The sequence below is a fragment of the Camponotus floridanus genome, unplaced genomic scaffold (genome assembly GCF_003227725.1).
Source record: "Camponotus floridanus strain SB8 unplaced genomic scaffold, Cflo_v7.5 scaffold9, whole genome shotgun sequence".
NCBI classification, from domain to species: domain Eukaryota; kingdom Metazoa; phylum Arthropoda; class Insecta; order Hymenoptera; family Formicidae; genus Camponotus; species Camponotus floridanus.
Genome location: NW_020229860.1, coordinates 3,373,106 through 3,394,535, shown reverse-complemented (window position 1 = coordinate 3,394,535; position 21,430 = coordinate 3,373,106). Strand labels below are relative to the sequence as shown.

General features: G+C 32.0%; 1 protein-coding gene across 1 annotated transcript in view; it reads left to right on the top strand.

Moving 5' to 3' along the window:
• Positions 1-2,598: 2,598 nt before the first annotated feature.
• LOC105255648 overlaps positions 2,599-21,430 on the top strand; it is a 58,082-nt gene continuing 39,250 nt past the window's right edge. Inside the window, exon 1 of the mRNA XM_025414787.1 lies at positions 2,599-2,631. Within this exon, the coding sequence (XP_025270572.1) occupies positions 2,614-2,631 (18 nt within the window). The 5' untranslated portion in view covers positions 2,599-2,613. The remainder of the gene's footprint in view (positions 2,632-21,430) is intronic.

The window sequence follows — 21,430 nt, the reverse complement described above, 5'->3', positions numbered from 1 at the left end:
AGATTAATTTTATAGCAGATAATTTTGAAAATATTTTAAATTAAATCTAAATTTTATATCCTTATATTATTATATATATATATATATATATATATATATATATATATATATATATATAATATCATAGATAAACTTTTGTGCTGAATAGTAATTATTTTTCTTTTATACGCAAATAACAAATATAATAAATTAAATCCAAGTTATAAATTTCACTCACCACATGATTGCTCCGTTGTTGTTCCGTTGATGCTTCTCTGGATTTTCTCCTCTCTTTTACATCCTTGGTTGCTCCTTTATGGCACTCATGCGCAAAAACACTCACTCGCGAAAACATAATTAATTACGATTGTCCGCGCACTAAACTGAACGAAACAACGATCGCACAATTTTGTACATTTCACATTTTTCATCTTTATCACACACGACGCACATTTTATTTATATTGATTTATTTTTTGATGTTTTATGGTATCACTGATTTCATTCTAATACAGCGCGATACTATGTTAATCGAATTAATAATTAATTATGACGCGATTTTTCAAAATATATAATCGAAATTCAGTATCTTGAACACATTAAATCAGCAAAATAAATGTATTATTCATAACAACAAGATATAGTATGTCTATTATTACTTGAATCAGATTATCGTTAATAATTCGTCGATAATATTTTACATATTGTTTATCGCGGAAGATAATTAATTATGTAAGTTAATCACTAATTGTAATGATTAGATAAAATGATCATGTTTCGAAAGATAATACGACACACGGAGCGAGCGGCTTACATCGTTGTTTCTTGCCCGAGTGTCGGCGTACGAATAACTCAAGGATAGCGCGTGAATGACCGTCGCGCACATGATAACAAGGTCGAGTAACAATAAAGCTATCACGTTATTCAGTATAAGGAATAAATGCGGAATCTGATATGACGTGTTATTCTTTCAAAGATATAAATGTGATTATTCCTCACAAATTAGAAATTAATTTAAAAAATAGATATTATCAATCCGCATTAATCATTTAATTAATTAATTATGTTCGATTTTGATGATGAATCATAAACAAACGATTATGTATCAAAGCAAGTATTTCGCACGCGTTTTATACATTTCAATAGAAATCAGAACGACAGAAAACAATTATAAATTATAACTTTATTACGATATTTAAAGTAAATTATTTCTTTAATCTTTGATTTCAAATATCTTACATGACATTGTGAATTTTTCGTTAATTTAAATATAATTTGCTCATTATTTTCAGATTGAAAATATGTAATATGTAATACGAATGTAAAATTGAGTAATTCAAATAACAAAATAACATAATATATCAAATACTTATTAAAAATTATTTATTTAAAATTGAAAAAAAGAGAATATATTTTACATTAATTTATTTCATAATGTAGGAATGTATTTCGTAATGTAGGAAATACGCGGGATATTAGAAAAAAAATCTTTTATTATTTATATACCTTCTATTATACACAAGTGTGATTCAGATCTCGACCAGGACTGCCTCTTTTCAGTTCGCAATTCTTACCCCGTCTTTTGGGTCTCATACGTGGCCCAATCAGCTCACGACACGCTCAGCTATATCCAAAGAACGATTAATCGCGAATATTTGAGATCAAAATACAAAAACGAGGCATTACAATAATAAAGTCAGAGCGCAAACACAATTCGAAAATAATGATTTAACGCGATCAAGTCCTTCTCTACAGTAATATATTAAATATATTTCATGGCGGTAGAGCGAATTTAACGATTACACGGTATTTAATTCTCGGTTTATTTCTCACGGCGTAAGAGCCGTATAGCGAGCGCGCTTTGTTTATGTGACCTTGTTATCATCGGTAGTCTTCGTACGACGGAGCTTGAGTGAGCACGCAGCAGCGCAAGTCTCCATAGATTGTTATATTATTTTTAAAAATGCGATCGTTCCTTACAATTTTTACAATTAACGACCATCAGTCCGCACAATTAATCAACTATTACGATAAATGATATATGAGATGTGGTTATTTGATTCAAGTAATCACGAAAATATGAAATATATTCGAATATGAAATGATTATTTATTAATAATACATTTGTTTCATGAATTTTATTGAGATGTATGGCGCAATATTGAATTTTGATTATATATTTTAAAAAATTGCGTATTAATTAGCCATTATATTTCAACTAATATAATATTGCATAATATCGGAATAAAGACGGTGATATCATAAAATGTCATGAGCACAAAATAGATTCTGAATTAAATGTTGTAATCCATTTACTTAATAAATAATTAACCACACAGGAAGTTAATTATCGAGATCTGATAATCGTTAATTATTCGTAAGGAATAATCGCATTTTGTATATTTTGATATTTGCGTAAGATAATAAAATATAAATAACATCGAAAACACAAAGTGCTGCGTGATCAGTTTCTGTTGACTGTGTGGATGATCGTAATTAACTAAATTTTCACGAATAAATATTTTTACGTTTGAGTGCCATAAAGGAAAAAGGAAGTGCTAAAGTGAAGTGATAAAGTTAAGGATGCAGAAGAGAGAAGGAGAAAGCCTAGAAATACGTTAGATGTCAAACAATTATGAGGGTAAACAATTATGTGAGTAAAATTTATGACTTTTTATTTATAATATTTGTTTGTGTATAAAATTAATTGCTCGTTTATTTTTGCCATATATTTTATTATAAAACATATTTGCACATATTTGTAAATTTATATCTTTCTTTCTCTTTCTCAGAGAATGAAATTATTAAATTCGAATCTAACACTTTCATTATATTCATTTTTAATTTATTAAAGAATCTGAGAACTTCTTTCTGAAAATGTTAAGCTTTTTAGTGAAAAAATTTGCAATTTTTTTTAATACACAAGGATTAGATAACAAAATTTCTCACATCTATTTAAAAATGGTCATCTTTATGCGCGTTGCGTGAACTAATATGATTTTTACGTGCCACATTCCGCCGGGACATTTTATCGTAGTCAGTCCCCGGTACTTACTGGCTGTTGCAGCGACATACCACAAATTTTTCAAAAAGCCGAGCAGTGCAATAATGGACTAACGTCCGGTTACGTTGCCCGTGGTAAAATAAAAAAATAAACCAAAAAAATCGTCCGAGGTGTGTCTTCTTTTTCACCTTCTCGACGCGGCCGTTCTTCATTGCATGCATAATTATGCGACTCACGTTCGGCCATGTCGCAGGAACACGAGGATGCAACACGCGTTTCTGAACGCGACGTAAAACGCACCGTTAAATTAGCTCCGCATAACGCCTGTCTATTAAAGAATTCCGTAGATGATACGCAATTTTATCTTCGCTTGCAGTTAAGGTGATACTTTAACCGAAGTACGAGGAACAATTTAGCGCTGATGAAACACATGGTGCTACTTTACGAGCGACTCGTAAAAGCCTCGACTCGCATCGGGTTTTCATCATCAGTTTACTTTATTGATTATCGCATCGAAAGTGATGTAAAACAAAATAGTGAAATAATAACTGAATAATAGGATATATATAAATTTATTTTAAAAATACTGAATATTTTAAAGAGAGATGTTTTAAATTTTAATCGATTTTTCCTTGTGTACAACAGAAATTAAGTAATGCGCATTTATAACTTGTTTTTCACAGGAAAATATTTGGAAAAAAAATGATTCGCCGGTTTTATAAATCTATTGTACAATTGTGGTGTTTTGATTAACAAAATATCGTTGAGAGCAGAATTTGCAACTTTTGATACGGTAAACATTTATGGCCATCGTATAAACAATCAATATTATGTGAATTTTCACATAATATATAATTGAGAGCGAGATATAAATGTAAAATATTTAATACAATATAAAATATTTAATATTTTTATATGATTTAAAAATTGCAAACAGCTACATATTTTACACATGTTTTCGTGTATAAATCTTTACATATTCCAATAAATCGTATTTATTACAAATTTCACTAATCACAACAGATGCTTTAATTAAATAAATTATAAATATCTCTACATAAGATGATAAACAGAAATATATTAATGAGGTAACATTTTTCAAAAGAGATATGAAGCACCATTACAATAAAAATCATAAAAAGTCTTCGATAAAAAATGCATATTTATAAAACATTTTATATCATAAGTATTCTACCTGTAATAAAACGATTTAGACAGATTTGTCGACCAGTACCAGTTTATAATATCGTTGAAACGTCCGTCATGTATCTAACTTACCTCTAGAAACAAACTATGAAATCATTCGGATTTCTACGTTATTCGCGGCACATGGATATCCGATTACGAGACTGTCGGCAATCACGGTTCTTCATTATTCTCGTTTTTCGGGCGCGCGAGCGGAGAACATCCATCCCGAAATAAACGCTCACGTCGCACGGCTTGATAGAAACGCGAGACAAGATCGATACGCACATCGTGCTATGCCGGTTGCCACGCTATGAAAAGAACTCGAAACTGGCACCGACATTGCCGCGTAAATAATTGAAACCACGAAATGGATACGTCAGTCGGCGTGATTTACATGAATGTTTGATACGTCGTCGCCTGCTCAAAATTTCGGATGCGATTGCTAAACGTTTTCTTCTTGGCATATCTTTTAGGATTTTATCGAATGAGATTTGTTTAGGATTGTCTTTGACGAGCATATAAATGCATTATAAAGAAATTAAATGAGAAAAGGATGTTTTTTAATCTCACCGTGTTTCACTAAATGTATTCAATATGTAATTTTCTGTTTAATATAATCGTTCAAAATATTTTTTAGTTTACAAAATATTCAATATATCAATTTCATATTCTTTATTTTATATTTGTTTTGTGTTTGATTTACACATGCATTGAGATTAAACGTCCCTCTCTCTCACGTACAAAAAATTTCTTCTAGGATGAAATTTTATAAATATGTAAAAACGGGAGTAAAGATTTGTAAACAGAATGATTCTGCAATATTTCGCGTCGTTGAATCATGCGGCGAAGGTGACACCGGCGTATGAATAATTGAGATCACGAAACAGATGCAGTGAACATTTTCTTGAAAATTTAACGAGCCATCATTCTGTCGATCTGTCTCAATCGAGATCCATCTCGAAATCTGCGATCGCGTTCTCTTCCGACTGGAAGTATGTTTTTCAACGTCGGTTCAAAAGAATAGTCTAAAAAAACAAATGCATTACCAATCGTGTTGGTGGAAACTGCGAACAAGAGGGCAAGAAAGAACGGTTGAACTGAAGCGAATTTAGAAAATGAGAGGATATAGCACGGATTTGCATATCATTTTATATATTCCGAACAACGCTGCCTCTTCTTGCATTTCGTCTCGCACCCTGCTTCGCAAAATTTTCTAAGGCAACCGCGTGCCTGCGAAAGCCGTAGACGCGCTGAAAAGTATAAATTTCAAAATCGATTCCATATTTGTTCTTGCCATGCTAGATTTCTCGTTACACGATTTGATATGCACCTTGTTAATTTTAATGAAAACGCGTAGAAAATAATGAAAATAATCTTCTTTGCCATCATTATTCTGTGTTGAATTTTTAATTGATAATTAACACACTATTCTATGTTGAATTTTTAATTGACAGATAGAAGACAAGATTTACCTATACTTTTTTTTTTCATTTCTGCAATTACACAATGTACATCACAATGTGATTGATGAACAATATAATAATATTCATCGATAACAAAACTTGTACAAGTCATGAGGAAATAAAGTGTTGAAAACGCGTTTCACGGTGATGGGTGCAATCGATCGAGTGTTATCTTTGATATCACGCTACGTGCTTTTCCCTTTTACATTTCTTGTTGACGTTGAATAGAAGATGGTAATAATTCAATACGCAAGACCATTCACTCATCCCACCTCGGGTTAACCGAAAAAGGGAATTCGGAATGAAGAGATTTGACGCCTTCCATGAGGCAGACTTCCTTTTTGTCAGATTTCATTGTATAGAATTACGCGAAGAGAGGGACTCAGATGAAATACATATATAATACATATACAATAATTCACGGAGGAAACGGTACTGGCGCGTCGTAAAAAGATTTCTATTAAAATACAATTCGTGTGGTTCATCATATCACAAGTTGACAGTGAAGAGAGAATTCAGTGATCTCTTTCTCGCTATAGAAGTCATGTCGTGCTCTGAGATAGTGCTACACGATGCATAGAGTGCTTAAGAAAATGAGAACTTTAATCATCGGCCAGTTGTATCTAGTTTTTTTCAATGAGCAATGCTCCATTATTTTTCTCACAGAACAAACAAAGTTTCTAACCGAAATTAATTATAAATCCTTCGATGGATTATAAATTTACAAACGAATTCAATTTTTTTTTGCAATATCGGATGATAATAATAAGATTGACAATAATAAATATAAAAATATGAATGATATCTATACATGTAATATCCAGTATGTATCTATACATTCTGGTGAAAATAACATATTATTCTCGAATGATTAGTTTACATATTTCAAGAAATTTAAAAAATTTTTTTCTATTATTAAAATATTTGTTTTTAAAATAATAACAATATGTGATGGTGCATAACTTCATATTTAAAATTTAAAAACTATTAAAACGTAAAATAACTGTGTTGATATTTATATAGTAATGCATACATAAAACTTTTTTTTTATTTCTGGATATTTCCAGATATATTTCGGTTTATCAAGAGGAACATTATATTATATTCAGTCTACGGAACATTATATTATGTTCTGATGATAACAAAAAATTTTTACGAACGATTATTATGAAATGTCATTATCAGAATTTATTGAAGAGCAATAACATTTTGATATTTTATTTTTTATTCTTAACTAATGACAAATAGTTATTATATTAATTAAGAATAAAAAATTTTGCATAATTCAACAATCAAATTCGAATTTCGTTAAATGTTTCATGAAAATTGTTGAGAAAATTTTTGTCAATTTTTTTATTATCGTTATTTTCCACGATTGCATCGTTGCCATTTATATTTTTTTATATATTTTTTATATTTGTCTTTCTGAGTATAAAACAAATAATTTATATGATTTTATCTCCATTAGTTTGTACATATGTATTATATGAACGAACATTTATTTTTTTCTTAACACGTCAAGTCTAAGCATTCCAACGCAATCTGATTTTCACGACTCATGTAAAGATTGTTCGAAGAGAGACTAGCAATTCTTTCTCGAATCTTACATTCCCAACTCCAGCGAATCATTAGTATCTGTCAGAAAACATACAGAGAAACGAGCGGGGACAAGCAGGAAACAAGGCGAAGACATGGAAGGAAGACAGAGATCGGGGAAAAGGGGGAGGGAAAGAGCAGAAACATCTCGTGCTCGTAATATCCAGCCGTCTCTAGGATACAATGAAAGTTTGGACGAGACGCCCGCGCTCGGCTACCCTCATCCCTGTTCTTTTTTTAGTCGCGCTATTTGTCTCCGGACTTCTTCGTTCTCTTCTTGAGCAAAAAAAAAATAGCGGCAGGCAGTGGAAACACAACGGCCAAGGACACGGTCTGCCTCGGGTAATGTACGAAAAGCGCTTGTTCATATCCTCTCGTGGCGGCATATAACGCCGTCAAGCAAGAGAATTACGGGTGGACAAAAGAGAGATAATCCAAATGTGAAAAAGGATGCATGAAGGTTTGCTCATCCTGCAAATCGAGAAAAAAATGAGAAAGAAATGATAGTTGTTTGATCATGTCACTATAAGGGACGTGCACGTGATGACAATTTGTCACGACAATAAATTGCAGATTTCTCATATATCAGAAAAGTTCTGTCACTAAAGTTTGTCACTTGCTCATAAAGTTTTCTTAAAAAGAAAAAAATTTCTTATTAAGAAATCTTGATACATTTGTAAAGATAATCGTATTCAGATTCTAATATTTCTTTTCATTTCTTTTCAGTCATCGTTTCTTTTTATTTCAAATGACATTAATACGCGTAGCGTATACAAATATTTTTTTGCTTATATCATTGAAGAAATAGCATTTTCTACATGCATTGTTCGTGCCGATAATTTACCGTATCTGACATGCCGGTTTTCGACACCAAAGAAAGTGTGAAAAATCTCGACGCATGGTCGTCATTATCTCGAGATTCGTCGCTTCTTATTGTTTTTTTCCTTCTCATGCTCGTTTTGGTCTTGGCACGTAGAAAGTGAATGGCAGATGGTGAATAGACGAACGAGAAGCGAGCCAGAAATAAAAAAATAATCACTGTAAAAAGAAAACAGCAATGAACAGTATGAAAGACAGATGGCGAATGAAGTATGGCATAAGATTTGAGATTATAAGATAAGACATATACTGATGAATATTTTGATACAGTAAAACATAAAAAATACACTTCTGAAATAGATTTTCCAAGTTTGTTTTTAATGAAAGAATGACAAACTTACGTGAATTATTTCTGTTATTTCTATTTATATTCATTACTATGGAGAATTAGAACTTCAATATTTATACGCGAAAAATCTAAAATTTAATTAACTAAACTTCAATTATTCAAATAACTTATAGAAGCAAAATATAGAGAGAAAATTTTTAAATATTTTGCTCTGTTTATGCATTGTTGAAGAAGGATTGCACTAGTACATACGTGCATGCAACTTTTCTATTTAAATCCTCTTTCTCTACTACGTACTCATTTGAAGTTTTAATGGATTTGTCTCAGTAAATTGTTTTGCACAGTAGTGCTTCGTAAGCTGACAAAATTGAACTGATTGTATCTCATGATACGTTTTAAAAAAATTTAGTCGCATACTTTGTTTAGAAATGATGCATTTCAATATTTTCTAATATCTTCTTATCTTTTCTAGTATCTTCTTATCTTGTAAAGTGCAAAATAAAAATTAGAAAAAAATTCCTCTTAATATTTTATATAAAATTTATTCGAGAGAGAGATCTCCGCTTTTGATATAATTTCGTTCAATGCCTTACCATCGATCTGAAATTCTATTATCAGTCGTGCTTTACAAGAATATCGCTTTTTCGCTCCTCTCGAGGCAATGCCATCGATTCTCAACATGACCTGACCAGAGCAAAACGGGACCTTCTGACCTGGTTTTCTCGACAGGTGCCGTATTCGTTTTCGCTTGTGGCACATCCTTCGATAGCAGAAGTGTCGATTTGCGAAGATGTTGCGTGTATCGCAACACTCTTCGACAGATTTTAAAAGCAACTCACGAAAGATTTTGCGCCTCCCATAGAGGAGTTCGCAACACCGCAAGTGCATTTGCATCGATGCCTTTCGATACGTTCCATTTCAAAGAAATGAATCATGACGCAAACTTGGCAAAATTTGCGATTATAATTTGCGGTTGTCCTATTCACATAGTGTTCTACGATGCTTAATCTAATGCTTTCAACATAGTCAATAACATTCGCTTGATAGTTATGTGATTATATACTTCGCATTATTAACAGCATTAATATGGGTCACACGCGAACTACAATTCGTATAAGCATTGAACGCCAATTTCTATCTGCTATTCGATTCGCGTTGCTATCGTTTAAATTTAGAGATGTGCGTATTTAATTGAATGTGTTATTATTTGTATCATCAAAAACATTTCACATCGCGGTTCAGTTACAGTATGATACAATCAGAGGATATAAAATAAATCTAGTAGCGTAAACAAAATTTAATAGACCTTTCTGATAGCATGAGGATTTCAAAAATACTATCACAGAGAGGGAGAAAGAGAGAAAAATAAAAAATATTATCAATTTTTTTAAAATGTTATCTACATGGTTCAATGTGATGTGATCAAATGTGAAATAAAAACTAACAAACATTTTATAAATATTTGAAAAATATCAATATATATATATTGGCACAAAAATATAAAAAAATGTGGAAAATTTGATGTACGAGCTTGAATGGATCTTTCCCTACTAGACCCTATAATTGCTTCTCTAATTGTAGTAAGGTGCGTCCGCGCCAGTCTGGCACGAAAATTTTGATGCACCATAACTATCGGAATTATCATGTAAATGGCATTCTCGGGGCAACCCCGCGTTGTGTTTTCGTCCGGCTCCTTGCGACAGCGATTTATGCGCGAAGGGTATAGGCGGCAGATATATGCGCGTGCGCGGTATGTTAGTATTCAAGGGTCGCACCGAAATGCACGTACATGTATATATGTATATAACATATGAATCCTTTGTACACGTCCACTACCGTTGGCCGCGCGCGACGAATAATTGTTTCATTTACGAGTAGATTCAGTCGCTTTTAAACCGGCCACGACGCATCGCGAATGTGTATACAACTTATGCTGGTCATAAAATAATCTGCCCTCGCGGACCGCTAGCCGCTCACAACATCTGATACTTACATAGCTCGTTGCACGTTAAAAGATTACGAACAGATTAAGCCAGCTGGACATACAAAGGAGTTGGATAAGGGTGAAATATGCGTTGCAATTAAGCAAACGGACTCGATTACGCTCGGTCGCGTATTACAGCGAAGAATACGCGATTGTAGCCGATGTATTGTTATATTTACACGCGAGAATATGATTTTTTTTCTCTTATGCCACATTCGCGAGGTAATATGCTCGAAAACGAGGATTGTCGGATAGAAAAACACCATGTTCATTGCGAACAAATTATAGAGCGAGATTTATGAAGTATAAAATAATATTATACCTCTTTTTATAATGCATATACTTTACACTTGTCTTCGATTTTTTTAAGTATTTAAAAAAAAAGAAAGATAAATTATTATATAAATAACTCCTAGTTAAAGTGAATTCATTGCATTGTAATTGGCCGTTTACTGGTTGGCGTACAATATAATAAACTACGAACGTGATGCAGTTTGCTTGAAATCGACAAATCGGAAGATAATCAATTAGCAATAAAGCAATTATTAAAAAAATTATTACGTTATCAGAGAAAAATCTATCGTGTCGTCGACAAAGCAAGCTACGCAGAATTGCAAATAAACTACTAAATGAAACCTGACTGCGGTTTTCAAAACGTTTTTTCCAATAAAAATATTGAATGCTTGACATTATCAATTGAGACAATTACAAGATATATCGAAAGCTTTTAAGAAACTATTATTAAAAATATATAAATAAAGAATATAATTGCAAAGTAAAATGTTCAATTTTGTTAAGTAAATATTAAAAGAGATAGTTACTAAAATAGTTTACACACACATACACACACACACACACACAATTGACAAGATAATTTTTAATAAATTCCTTCAATTTTTTAATTATATACATAAAAAATTTATATAAAACAATTTTATAAACAAGATAATAAACGAATGCTATTTAATTAAAAAATAAATAAATAAAAAATGGATGTTCTCAAAATTAAAAAGTAATTAAAATCTTTAATGATTTAATTAATTGGTCTATTAATGTGTTAATAAAGGTATCATTGGCTTTGTATATTATCAGTGGAATAACGCATTTGTTAGAGAAAGACTATAACATGGCCGCAAATTTATAACGAAATTAATATTAATTATATACACCCTCATAGATAATCCGATAAATTCCGAATATAACACCAATTTTGTATCACATAGCTTTTCAACTATTTCTCATATACTATCCCTTACATTATCAAGTATTATATTATAGAAATGGCTTAAAGATAATTTATCTGTCTAGATAATTTATCTGTTATATTTTTATTGAAAAAAATATTCAAAGAAATATTAATTTATTTACTTTAATTTATTGCTTCTATATATTCTTTACACATACACACACACATAAGTTTTATATGTATTTCCATTACATATCTAATTTAATAATATTAAACGGTAATATAAGCAAATATTTTATCGAAATTATTTTATGTATTTTTATATATTTATTTACAAGATAAGGATAACATATCAACTATATTTTTCGACAATAATATATGTAATTATTGTATTTTTAATTACGTAAAATCAGAAATATTTATATATGACTTTATCATTAAGTAGTATGGATTTAAGATGCAAATTTGAAAAATTGGCAATCTTTAAAAATGCCATCGCAACACTGTTATTGAATGTTAAAAAATTCCTTAAATATTGGTTCATTGGATTTCTCAACGCGCATCCAAGATCTTGTTTTATTTCTTATTTAATTCGTGGAAAAATATTCCTTCAAAATATCGTAAGCGCTACTTAAGATTTTCAGAATAGTGCAAATAATATACTTTAGAAAAGAATCTTACAATATAGTTTTAGAAGTACAAACAAAGATGTAGTTGATTATTCAAAATTTTCCTTGTACAAAGTCTGCAGTGTAATCTATGAGGAAAAATTTCGAAAAGTTTCGAGTTATATGAAGAAATACTGTAGTCGCTGTAAAATATTGATTTTATTTCCGAAGCACTTTTGGAATAAAATTTAATATTAGTTATGAATTAAATACTATTTTTCTATTGAATTGCAATAAATGATCATATACAATTTACAAGACACTTATTTCATTCGCATATTAAAGATGACAATTTTATTAATTCAGTAATTAAAATTTTTTTTTTATCACAAATATATTCGAATGTTTTACCAGCAGTATACATATGGCGTAACATTAAAAGATAAATTTCGTGAAATATGCTTTCTCTTAAAATTTTATTATTAAAAAATTTTTATTCGAATTAAGAATGAAAAATCACGGTAGGAGTAAAATAGATCGCAGCTATGTGCACGATAGCGTATATTGATAGTTGATTTATTGTTATATAAGATGCGCAATCGTATAGAATGAATGATCAGAAAAATTACGAGTTGAGATGAATTGCGTAAAAGCCGAAATTGAAGCGTGATACTTTCGATTATTATATCGTTCTGTATTATTATATGTATAATATAAACAATATTTTAGACATTATTTTGAAAAACTTGAAATAATTATATAATAGAATTTTTATCATAATTATAGTAATTTTACACATAGATAAAATATGTATAAAATACTTCAATATTGTATTTAAAATATTTAAAAATGCTATTTAATAATTATTTATTTATTAAATTCTTAATAAAATTTATATATATATATATATATATATATATATATATATATAATATTTTATGTTTTTTCGCATCGCTAATAATCTAAATTTGAATTTTTTTTTATTAGAAATTCTTACTACAAGTGTGTGTTTTTAAACATGAAGAACACTACAACTTTTATACAACAGCTTTTAAATACATGAATAATCTGCATTGGTGGCTCTATAAACTCGAATTTAAAATCTTAACATTATTTCCTCCAATGTATCTGTTTTATTTATTCGATGCCGCTAATGAAAAAATTAACATCTATCTCATTGAAATGCATTGTAATACTGTTAAACTTTATATATTTGAGCATGTGTCAAATATCACTACTGCATATTTATTCGATGTTCGTACAATTAAAACTCTTGTCATATACTATACCAAATATTTCGCACGTGTAAAATTCACATTCACATATAAGGTTTCAAAGTGTTTATTTATGGATAAAGGATACACCCTTGATGTATGCAGATTTGACAAAAGTAATTTATACACATTCTGTTTTTTATTAAACTATTGCACTATAAAGGAATATTTAATATATGAATATTTAATATATATTTACATTTTTATCATTAACAATATTTAACGAGAAAGTTTAATTTAATATGTTAATAGCAAATTAATAGCAGTGATTTTTAATATTGGAAATTATTTGAAAGAGAGAAAAAATTTATATATTTAGTCATACTTAATAATTTATGTATTATCAACGTAATTCAAAATCTCTCTCATGTTGGCATTTGATTTTGCAAATTAATAACATACATATATTTAATTATTAATAGACAATTGTGTCTCAAAAAGTTATATTAAACGGTCTGCAATTTTAGATATTAAATTACAATGATTATTTTATAATCGTAACATTATTTTCAAAAGAAATTATGCCATTTAAATTTTTCTACAAATTAAAAATAAATATTTACACAAGCGAATCCAATATAAATGAAACGCTTCAAACATTTCGTGAAAAATTATTCTTAGAACATTGTACAACAAAGTTCATCAACAGACACATAAAGAAACACAATATTACTCGTTCGATTTAGTCATATTAGTAATAGTAAATAAATTTGCTTATCATGGATTATTAATCAAAGGCATTCTATTCTGTGCAATGTTTGATTAAAAATAAAATTGTGGTACGTCGATTACACTTGAATGGATGAATCGATGCATGCATTAAAATGAAATCAACGAATGAAAATCATATTTACGATATGAAATGACTATATTTTAACTATTGTATATTGATTTTTTAATCTTGCAAACATTAAATCAACAATGAAAATACAATAATGGAAATTTATTTAAGTAAACTACATTCGCATTAGTTATTTTGATAATCAAATTGATATTTGATTGAGAAAAAATGCTTCAAATTTATAACATCGACTTCTAATTCAATCAATTTTAATTCATTTATGATTAGCATATAAAATTACTACAAAATAGATGCAGAGGGTTTTTATTTTTATACAGATCCTTTAAGAGAATGTCTATCGAACAAAAGATGTACAATCAGTACGTAAGCGTTTATTTTTTTTTTTGTATTTTATAAATCATATTTCGAAATAGTACGTTTCAGTAATTATCGCTACAAATAAACGAACATAAAATCTATAATGAACAAACTTCGAGATATAATAACCGGCCAATTAATAATTACGTTTCCTCGAGAGATCGTACGGATCCAAAAAAGCATCCTCATACGGATCAAGAGGTAGGTGCCGAGAGGCTCGTATGTGAAATCCAATATCCAATCTGCGTTTCTCCTAACGACGCTGTCGGACGAGCTGCGCGAGGGTGGCGCGTAAAACAGCACACGACTGGACGAGCGCCAACTTGAAAATAAAAATCGCCAATTCCGTTCGTTAACGCTATCGACATTTTTATGTCCCGCTGCGTCTCGTGTTAGCCCGGCTCGGCAGAAACGAAAAATCGGAACAGGACTTTCCGACGGATGCACTCGTTGCTCGCAAACGACAAAAAAATTGTCGGACTAACCGACCCGCCATTCGAGCTTTCATGCGCGTTTGTTTGTTTCGTACAAAGTTCGCGGCCGAATCAGGCGATTACACGAGAAAAGGATTTTGTTATCCTTCTGTAAAATTTTGATTCCCTGCGTACATGTGTACATACATATAAAGTCACAAACAGGAAACAGATTACACGATTCATAAATATGGCACGTTACGATATATGATTTCAAGAAATGCTTTTTGTTCGTTAATGCTATGGTTTTTTTATCAATCAAAAGTAGAGAGCAAAATTATTCTGTAAAATATAAAGTATAACGGATTGCATTTATGCTCGAATAACAACTCGTGAATCAAAATTATAACATCGTTATATTATGAACGTTACATATTTTTATTTATTGATTTTGTATTTTCACGGAAAAATAGCAGGTTATTTAAATTCAGCTTTATGCAAATGTAACACACGCATAAACGACTGAAAGCTCTGATAGTAAACTATTCAAACTTTAGCACACTATTGCATAACGATATAACATATATCGTTCACATACAGTACATGTTATCTTCAAAGCATCCGTTCGATGGTACCATTGAGAATATTGAAATCATTACGTATTGAAACCATCAACGGAGCGACCGCAATTGCACTACGACTGTTCATGCACTTAGCACCTCGTTGTTCGCGAGTGTTTCATCAATACCATATCAATCATCGAAACTCATCATATTTCCTTGTCGAATGGCATCATCACAATGTAAACGCTGTAAATAACATCATTGGCGTTTTACCTACGAATGGCATTTATTTTTGTTCCTTTTCTCCCGATCTCGAATTATATCACGCGCACGATTTTTCGTTTAGAGAAAAAGCATCGGTTGAAGATCCATAACCGAGAAACATAATCACCGTAGTTTCCGGGCATCGGGACAGTTGGAGAAAAAATATCGAACGGAAGCGAAAGAGAGCACCGGATTCACGTATGCGCCCCGCAAATACTGGCGAAATAATATGCGGTCGCTGGTCGGAAGCGCACTGAGGCTGCGCCCTCAGCTTATTGGCGATGTGAGTATGCATTCGGAAGGTCGCCGGCATACACATATAAATTCGCTCTTCTATCGGTGCTAATAAATCCGCCAAACTTTAGCCATTACTTTGAATAACTTGTTTTGCGGTATACCAAACTCGGAAAGGTTGCTCCGGACCGGAAAGATTGTGAACCCGCTGAGTACATTAAAACGTAAAATGCACAAGATTCATCGCCGATTTTGTTCAACTTCCGGCTTACAATTTTAGTCTCGCGTATTTGGATATAACTGAATCTCCACGTCGGTATACCTTATAGTGGATAGTATTGTGTAATCGCCGCGCAAGGTCGATTTGACCAAATTTGAACTGTACGCGTGACGAGTCGAAGAGGTCTTCGTCGATCGCTCGGAATAATGCATGTCGCAGCTACGCGAATTGCAGTGACCGCCCAGGACACGGGTCCCGTTGGTATTCATGCACGTTTGGAGTGATTGCTGATTCCTAATTGCTCCTAAAGTTCCCACGCGCTTCAACAGCACGCCCAAGAAGTTATGGTCGCTCGGCTGTGTTTACAGAGCCTTGACGTGACGCGGGATATACTGTATTCACTGTCTGGCATTAACTAACTAACCGTTGTATCATCAGCCGGCTACAATTCTCCGAAGATATCTGTTCTTGCCAATTAGTCGAGTTAGAATTGTAGCCTCAATCAAAGTTGGATTGGACGGTGTGCGGAGTTACATTTCGATGAATGCCTGTATTGTATATTCTCAAGTGGCAGATGTTAGAAGGAGCAATATACAATGCAACGCGATTATTAGATACTTAACCTGGAACATTATGATATGTACCTCTGCTAAAGGTAAAAAAATCTATTTTCAAAAAAAGGAATAAAAAATATATATTTTTGTGAAAGAAATTTCCAAGATAAATAATATAAATCGCTTATAAAATATTCCTCATAAGGCATCTCTTCACCTCTTTTCTCTGTTATTAAGATTTACGTATATTTACGTATATTAATCTTAAAGTAAAAATAAATATTATGTTTTAACTTTCTGTAAACACATGTAAAGAACATGAAATAAGTGATAAGAATTATAAAGCAGACAACCAGTTGTGTACAACAAAGTTACAGGAGAAAGGGACAGAAGTTGTTTTGAGTTATACTTTGAGATTCAGGATCGTCGAGGCAGCTCGTGTGTACAGTAACACCGGCAACGGTTGCTTATAATTTACCATGAATTTGCACTGCAAAATATTCAAACTTCGTTATCTTGACGCAACGTTCGCTTCCTTCACACATTTCCTTCGGAGCGAAACAAATTGTCTTATACATATAACAATTTATTATGCAAATTCAAACAGTTAAAACAACACAAATATTGTTCTTGGTATTTGTCGATTCACGTTTGTTTGTCCTTTGTTTGTTCTATTTTTTTTATCTCTGTATATAAAAAATATGATTTAACTGTAGTAAAAATTCCATTGACAAGATGATATTACTACAATATATTTCAGTTTTAAAATTTCAGTAGAGAATTGATACATTAAAAAATTAATCTTCCGGACGTGTCCTATCTAAATTTTACAGTAAAATATGTAAAGTAAAGAGATACGTTTTTTTAATAAAAACTTTTATGTATATTTACGTCGCAACAAATAATGAGAGCACAGCAAAAATATATCTTATCTCTCAGAAATGTGTCATTTTTATTTCTGTGCACTTTTAAAAGATTGGAAAATCTCATACACATAAAACCGTCCAATGTTTTACATTATACACGATAGTTAGACTTGATGTTGATCAAAAGTTACTTAAAATAATCGAAAGATACCCAAAAGATAGTCTTAAAACAAATGCTTCTCTGGAGAATATCGCTCCGTCTTACTTAGAAGAGAAAAGTGTTCGAAAGTAATTTTTCCGAGGGACGAAAAGGAATTTCTTAATGCGACTCCCGAGGAAGGATCAGCATGCGACCGAGTCACTTTCCAAAGTCGCTATACACGGCAGAATTAAATCCAATAGTCGATTCTGCACTTGGCTGTTTGCGAGTCGAGCGGCAGCTATGGTGCGATTGAATTTCCCTAGAAAAACTTTCACTTCTCGTGAAAAACACGACTTCTCGATCGGATACTACTGGCAGCTGGCGAAACAGATTTAGAAACAAATGCGATATACAATGACATCGGGATGATTTCATCAGTTACACGTGAGATGGAAGGGAAAAAAGTAACGGAAAACACGTTACGTCTGCACAGACGCGAGCAGCGACGACAATTAGCGTTTCTTATACTACTCTCGGGATATCGCTCGTGCTCCAAACTAACTTAGGGTTAAGAAAGCCGAGCAAAACCGCTGTTTCTTTCCGGGAATCCGTGATCCCAATGAGGATACACAACAAGGGTAAGAAAGCATACACGCGAGTGGACGTCGGTAGAAGTCGTGTAAAAGAGACGCAAGCAGCGTGGGTGGAGTAAAAGTAGAAGAAGAAGAAGAAGAAAAGAAGAAGGAATAAGAAGAGCGCCTGGAACCGCCATGGGATCTCCGTAGCGATTTGTTCGCGGAGGTTTGATTTATAAGTCTGTGAGAGCCGCCGTGGAACGAGGGAAAGGGGCTGTAGCACGCCTACGCTCCCTCCGGCGTTTCTTCGTTTGCCTTGAGGAAGAGGTATTGGAGGGAGGGAGTCGGAGAGAAGGATGAAAAAGGAGGAGCGGAAGAAGCGCGGGTAACAGAGGAGTTTCGAAACGATCGCCGGCCCGTGGCTTCACTTACGGATGATGCATTGCTCCGTAGTCGACTTCAGGCACAGAAGGATGGAACCGCGGTAATGGATTCGAAATGGCTGGAAATAGTCGGCCGCTGTCACCGAGCCACCCTTCGCTTCTCTCTTCCCTTCTATTTCTATCTCTTTTAGTTATCTTCATCTTCTTTCAACTTCCGCTCGAAACTCGCGGCACGCGATGTGTTCCTTCAAAGACAGACCTATGGGACTTCGCAAGATTTTCGTCTATTTTTTGCGCGATTGAACTTCCGTTCTCGCGTGAGCGCGACTATTTCCAGAGTCGTATGTTTCAAAAATAAACCGCTTACAACACAGGATATTCCGTGGAAGCTATCTATCGATATAATCTTAGGATATATAATCTTAGGATTGAATTTGAGATTTTTATATTTTAAAATGATTGATCTTTGTTAAATTTAAGACGTGCTCTTTTAGATTGTTTTTAAAAACATGATATAAAAGTAATGATCATGCATAGATTTGTCCGTGTGCAATTTCAAAAATACATTGATTACAAGGTAGAGAGAGAGAAAGAGCTTGCTATTAATTTATATCTATTTCTATATTTAATACACTTCACGATCGCAAAGTACCGCGGATCTTAGCACGTGCGATGTAGTTGCGCGGACGCTCTTTTATGACGTCTGTATCCATTGTTGAACCGCGAAGAAATTGTGATTCTAGAAAGCAATACCTTTCGTGCACCGAATAATCGTCTAATCGACAGTATATAAGGGAGTTTGCTATAAAAAAATAATGTTTTAATCGAAATTGTTTTTCGAAAAATATTTCTAAAAATCTATAATTCTATTCTAGAGGGCTAGATATCATACTAATCAAATTTTCTGAAACATACAAGTTTATTCTTTTATAAAAACTCAATCCCTATTTCTTTTTCAAAATCTTTGTCTAAATAGAATTATTTTTTATTGCAATCTATTATCGAGAATGAATGCCAATTATAATTATCTACGTTTTTAATAAAAATTGCTATGCAAATATGTTCTGTCAATACAAAATTAATTGAATAATTAATGAACGACATAATTAATGATGCGATAAAATAATTATTATATCAAATTAAAAGTGAGTGATAAAATTTTAAATGCAGTTTTAAAACAGAAAATTTGAATATATAATCTTTTTTGAAGTAATTTTAGATGTTATTATTTATTTAGTGACAGAATTTGTCTGTTAGATCTGTGTTATACTGGCTGCGTCACGTAATATATTATATAACTTTACCCGAGAATGTGCAACAAAGACCCGTCCTGATCTTTCAAATTGATAGTGACTTGGATGTTCAACGTATCGCCTGATTCCGTGGACACTGGAATGCTCGTGTCACATGACTTGAATTCCGAATGACGCATGAAAGCCAATACATTGATGTCTTTCACCCTTCTCTACCCCTTTCTTTCTCTTCTCGACTTTCGTTTGCCGTCCTATCGAAGGTACAAGCGTGAAGCGAGTCAATTTAGTCCGGTCAGCATAGATTCTACATCAAGATGAGTTACATCCATCTACATGAGCAAGTTATAGTCCAAGCGAACGCAAAACTGTTTCAGAAACTCTGAACTGTACATATGCATATATGTAGTATCAAATTTCTGAAATTCTCATTCCCGCTCTCCGTGTAATGTAATATTCCGTTAAATATGATCGCATCTCGCAACAAAACGGTCAAGTCAATTATTTTTAGTTGTATATTGTGAAAATGAATAGCACATGCTCTGATATAGAACACTTTCCGGAATTCAATTGAAATATATACATATATGCTATTGCAATATATTGCAAATATTTTATGTGTAATTTTGTTATATAAAATAAAAATAAAATATACATGAAAATGATATGTTAAAGATAAAGATAATATTTGCAATAAAATTATATATAAATTCAGTCTTCTTATAGAGAGTAAGCTTTAAGACAATGATTCCTGTATAAGACAAGGATTCGACATTTTGTAAAAAATATTAGTCTAATTTGAAAAAAAAAAACTGATTTTACAAAAAACATGCAATACATACATGTATACACATGTAAGCAATGTTTTGTGAAATATATGTAAATTATATATATGTATATATATGTAATTTTATTTACATTTACATGTATTATGTATAAGAATTAAGAATTATAGCTTACACTTTTCTTATTGTGTTAGTCATCATTTTGCACTTCAAAACTTTGGAATATTTAAAAGCTGTATTGAGCAGTCTTTGCGCATATAAACTATGGAACGTTTAAACTATCAGAATTTGTAGTTGTATTATTAGAAACAGTTTAAACTCTTCGACCAGTTAGTCACGAATTAGAGATTCCGAATTTAATCGTGGATTACCGCAGAGAGTCAGTTTCACGAAATGTACGATATATCTGCCAAAAGCGGGAAGTTCTCCCAGCGAACTACATTTCCAGATCCTTTGCCTTTGATGAAAAGCAACCAAATTGATGTGTTAAATTTCGCATAATGAGACTCGCGATATCGATTCTTTAAAGCGGATTATTTTGAACATTTGACCACAGTTCTCAGTTCTCGTTAC